The 5,065-nt window shown below is 32.4% G+C and overlaps 1 protein-coding gene across 1 annotated transcript; it reads left to right on the top strand.

Annotated features, from left to right (window-relative positions):
- Positions 1-247: 247 nt before the first annotated feature.
- LOC128555383 (uncharacterized) lies at positions 248-2,225 on the top strand. The gene is made up of 2 exons (XM_053537621.1): positions 248-576; positions 1,044-2,225. The coding sequence occupies exons 1-2, from the start codon at positions 350-352 to the stop codon at positions 1,285-1,287; spliced, it is 471 nt and encodes a 156-aa protein (XP_053393596.1). The 5' UTR covers positions 248-349; the 3' UTR covers positions 1,288-2,225.
- Positions 2,226-5,065: the final 2,840 nt, after the last annotated feature.

The raw sequence follows: 5,065 nt of genomic DNA, 5'->3' as shown, positions 1-5,065 counted from the left end.
AACAAACCAGCCAATTGGTAGAATTTCATTAAACTTTTTTCATTTATTTCCAGGCACATTTATTATAAACATGTGAAGTTGTGTACCCAAACCTGGTCACCACTTTGCCTTGGTCACACCCCCTCCCAAATTTTTTTTTTCATTCCTTTTTAATATTTTTTTCAATAAAAAATAGGGCACATCTTTATAAATAACTTCTAAATTTAGCATAATTTATAGTATAACCTTTTATTTCAGCGCAGAGAGGCAGAAATATTATAAACACATATCGAAGGCAAAGTCTACACCATCCAAATACGTCAGTATTATACTGGATGCAATCGATCAAGAAAAAACATCCATTCCAAAGATGTACGAAACACCCAAATCATTAGGAAACATTTGGAAAGTGAAAAGTAACCTGATGGGGGCAATAGTACATGGATATGGACTGTATGGCTTCTTCGACAGTTTCCAGTGGAGTCATGGTGCAGCTTATACCATTTCAATCCTGGTACAAGTACTTTTGTTGTTGGACAACATTCCAGACACGCTGTACATACAGCTAGACAACTGCCCTGGTCAGAAGAAGAACAGGTGACTAATTTTTCATACAATAATACTTTGAGACAGAGTAATTACTTTTGTGGTCCAGGTTCAAATAGGTTTCATTTTTTTTTTTTTTTTTTTTTTTTTTTTTTTTTTTTTGGAAAGTTGTCACTTCTATATAAAGTTTTTAATTTCTTTCTTCGTGTGACACAAACATCATTTGAACTTAATTTGACAAAACTGTATTGAGATATTTACAATTTTCATAAATGTAGTAATTCATAAAATCTTGATATATATATTTTCAAATTATTATCAGTCTCATGATTTATTTTGAAAGCAAGATTGCCAATGATAGCATTTACTGAAAAGCTACAAGTTTAAAAACAAAAGGTCCGGAAAACTACTTGTGAGTAACCGATATTTAACTGCCCTTTCTAACACCTCATCTATATATAAAAAAATCAAATATCTCCCCACATTATTTCAGGAAAATACAATGTTTACTGTTTCAGGTACGTTCTTGGGTTTCTGGCTAAACTTGTAGAAGAAAACATATTTAAAAAAGTAAAACTATCTTTCCTGATGGTGGGCCATACGCATGAAGACATCGATCAGCTATTTAGTCGGTATGATGATCTTATTTATAGAGGTTCAAACTTGAGGATATTATTAGTTACACTGCTTCGCTCTCGCCTGATATGGATTTCCTCGACAGCGTATATCCCGTATCTATTCTGTCACCAACAAGCAGTGTAACGATTTTATCTTGCCGACTACCCTTTACTTACATGCTATACAGTAATCAACACATTTTGTAAATTAACAAAGCTACTTGCAGTGCAGACTGGAATCCTACAAATTATTTGTTTGGTCATCACTAGTTGATTTACACCAGTCATAAAATGCACAATGACCCGTGTTTTGGTTAAATCACAAAACACAAAAGCTCATTTACACAGGTTATGAACTGGTTTAGATTAGAAACACTAAAAATCTTCTTGTTCCATCCCTTCGAAAGTTACCGGATATCACGATGTCACAGATGTCTTGATACACGGCTTTCATCCCGTTAATTTATAGTATAACCTTTTATTTCAGCGCAGAGAGGCAGAAATATTATAAACACATATCAAAGGCAAAGTTTCTTCTTGCACGTAGATTAAATGATCCTACAACAAACTGCTGAGCAACAAATATGTCAATTCCTTTATTTCACGATGATTTAACTATTTAACTTCCAAAACAAGATTTCAACGTCCGTCTATTCCATACATAGTTATTCCGCTTTTACGCCTAACTTTTGTCAAACTTCATGAGCCTCAACTTAAGTAGAATGAAATCGGCAAGAAAACACTAAATTTACTCTCGGAAACGATACTATCACTGGAGCTAACAAATAATCTGGCTTGATTCAATTAAGCCAGCAGTGTGGCAGCCATTTTGTTTTAATCAAAATTCATATCTGAAATATACTAGCAGGGTATGGAATATATCCTGTCTCCACGTGACGTCTATTGACCAATAGAAATGCAAGAAACTTGTAGGAGGCAAGATAAAAACAAATACAACGATTATGTCATAAGAACGTAAGATATACCGCACGAAAATGACTAGTTTTTAACTGTAAATAAATTTCAACAAAAACAAAATACAAGATGTGGGATCAAAACTTAATACATATGGCTACTGTATGGCCAACTTAATGTTCTTGCCAAATAAACCACTTTTTTTCAAACATGTAATGATAACGTTGTCATTTATGCTATTTTAAACAATTTATACACATAGAAAGGCATGGTACACATGTCAGATTTTGAACTTTACCCTTCCCCCCCCCCCCCCCCCCCCCAACAAAAAAAAAAAAAAAATTGTAATTACACCAACTTTTATTTTCACTTTCACAGCTTCTCAGTATGGTGTGCACGTGCAAACATTTTCACACTAGATGAGCTAATAGGTGGGTTTGAAAGATGTTCAAAGAAGGGACCAATAACTAGTAAATTGTTATTTCAATTGTCAAGATGAATTTCTTTAAATTAAACTTAATACTGTGATGTGTCAACATGTCTAAACATTCAAATTACATAAAAAAAGTAGTTAATGCAGCCACTACCTGTCACTTTACATTGGTTTACAACTTTGGGGGAAACACAATTTGATACAAGCACGACTTAATTATAATTAACCCATCATAGGAAGTATTGCAGTTGTGTTCTCTGACTATTTCTCTGAATGAATAGATTTTCTCCAGAACTAGTTTTACCAAGATTTAAACCAGCGCTGTGGTTACAAATAAGCCATTTTATAAAGCATTGAATTATGTCAAAAATTAAACCCACAAACTCCAATATTTTATAAATTGACTACAACATGACTGAAAACATTTGTCTTTAGTTAATATTATCTTTTTGGCTTGTCAATTCGAAGAAATACTCAATGTATTAAATGTTAGACCTTGATGGGAGAAATAACAAATCCGCAACATTAATTTTGTACTTTCTTAATTTGCAAAATAACAAAATCCGAATAAGACTATCCTCTGAAAAAACAATAACTCCCATGACATCTCAATTAAAAAGCTCCTATATCATTTGGTAAAAATACAATTATCTGATAAGAAAAAAAATTAAATTGTATCACTTGGTAATTCATGCTATTACAGGTATAAAGACAAGTGAGGTGTATGATTTTCAAGACTGGCTGAAGTTAAACAATATAAAAAACCACTCATACCAACATGTATTCAAATTGACAAGAAATGAAAATGTTAAAGCAGTAATAAAATACAAGAAGTGGACAACGGACAAGGTATGTAATAAACTTTAGGCAAATATGTACTGTACAACAACATTAAGGGGTATGCCAGTTGTTCGCCATTAGTCCATCAGATTATAATGCATATGGGAACAAATTATTTCTGATGTTTTTAAACATGGTTAGTGCAATTCCAAGCAAAAATAAATAAATGAATATATTATCCCTCAATGTCATTAAATTTCCAAATGTCTGTATCGTTTCTTTTCAAATTGACATAATCACCTTTCATGATGCCTATGATAAAATAAGAGAACAAACTTCCAGTGTAGTTCCATCATTTGTACAAAAAAAGTTACATTTTATGTTTATTCATTTATCAACCAGAAAAGAAAGTAGCTGTAAAGGTATAGCTATATATATATTCACACAGAAAAGAAAAGACAACAAAAACGAACAAACCAAAACAAACAAAAAGGACAACTTTTTCCGTGTTCAAATACAATTTTCAGTCTCAGCCGAGTCTGATAATGCAACTTCCTCATTTACATCTAAATAGCATGTTGAAAACTAAATTTAGTAAATTTATTTATTTGGGTTATACAGCGCACAACACATAAATTTAAAGTTAATATCTATTTTCAGGTGGCTATTAAATGCTGATGTTCAGTCTCAGTAGGAGTTTTAATAAAACTGATATTAAAATTTCAGTATCAAACTCAGCAGAGTCCGAAAAATGTTTTGTGAAGACGGGGCCAGGTCACATATCGCATCAAGCAATGACTGTGGCCGAAAGGTTGGCTGGTACAAACAAACATAAAACCAAAGTCCAGTGAAGAGAAACAAGTTTTCTGTATGACCAAACATAATTTTGATTTTAAAGTGAACAAATTTTGATGTTTTCTGCATGTATTCAAGATTTTCAGAGTTTGAAAAACAGATGTCTTAGAATAAACCATTTTTTCTTGGATTACATGCCTTCTCGATTCAATGTACCAATGAGGTTCATATTTTAAGTCTTGCATTTTCAGTCTGGAACTTAGCATTTAAAGGTTCTTCAGGGAAGGGAAACACAAGACCAGGTTCATAGGAAAAGCTTAATTCAGAACATTGTGAATATATGCAAGTAGTGCTGAAGGTAAGTATTTGAATTGCAAGCTACATGATAGCATATGCACTTAACACACAGTTGAAAAGAAACTCATATATACCTTCTTATGTCAAAATATCAGGAATGGTTATCCTGCTGTGGATCAGAGGAATATTTAATTCAGGGCAGTCCTTCCACATACATAAACAAGATACCACCAACAACAGAGAAAACAGATATAGAGAAAACCAAACATGACATCCAACAGGTGGCAAAGTATGTTCCTTTTCTTTTTTTAAAAATATATAAATTGAAAGGATGCAACATAGATGCTTTATAACTGCTTATTACTTCAATATTCAATTTTTTTTTTCACTCAACTTATTGGATAAATACCTTTCAGAAGTATAATTACTCCTAGTCAATTTCAAATTTTACCATTTTACTCATTCATAAAAATTATGTTGAGTAAATACTCGCAGACAGAACAAATTACCAGGAGCCCTGTATGTAGATCACTAAAGTACTGTGCTACATTTGATAACTGTAAAATGACTAGAAGAGCATACATCCAGACACAGTGAAATCAGAATAACACACTGAAGGCATATTGCAGCCAAAATTAATAGGTCCCTCAAATATATCATACATTTTTAATTGCAGGTTCTACGAGAAGGAGAATTAATTTCC

The sequence above is a fragment of the Mercenaria mercenaria genome, chromosome 1 (genome assembly GCF_021730395.1).
Source record: "Mercenaria mercenaria strain notata chromosome 1, MADL_Memer_1, whole genome shotgun sequence".
NCBI classification, from domain to species: domain Eukaryota; kingdom Metazoa; phylum Mollusca; class Bivalvia; order Venerida; family Veneridae; genus Mercenaria; species Mercenaria mercenaria.
The sequence above is the reverse complement of the archived record's forward strand: the minus strand, read 5'-3'. Positions and strand labels throughout refer to the sequence as shown.

Excerpts from the sequence above, each read along its gene's own strand:
- LOC128555383 (XM_053537621.1), top strand. The coding sequence starts at position 350 with ATGTACGAAACACCCAAATCATTAGGAAACATTTGGAAAGTGAAAAGT. Across the intron at positions 577-1,043 it reads CCTGGTCAGAAGAAGAACAG|GTACGTTCTTGGGTTTCTGG; the intron begins GTGACTAATTTT and ends TTACTGTTTCAG.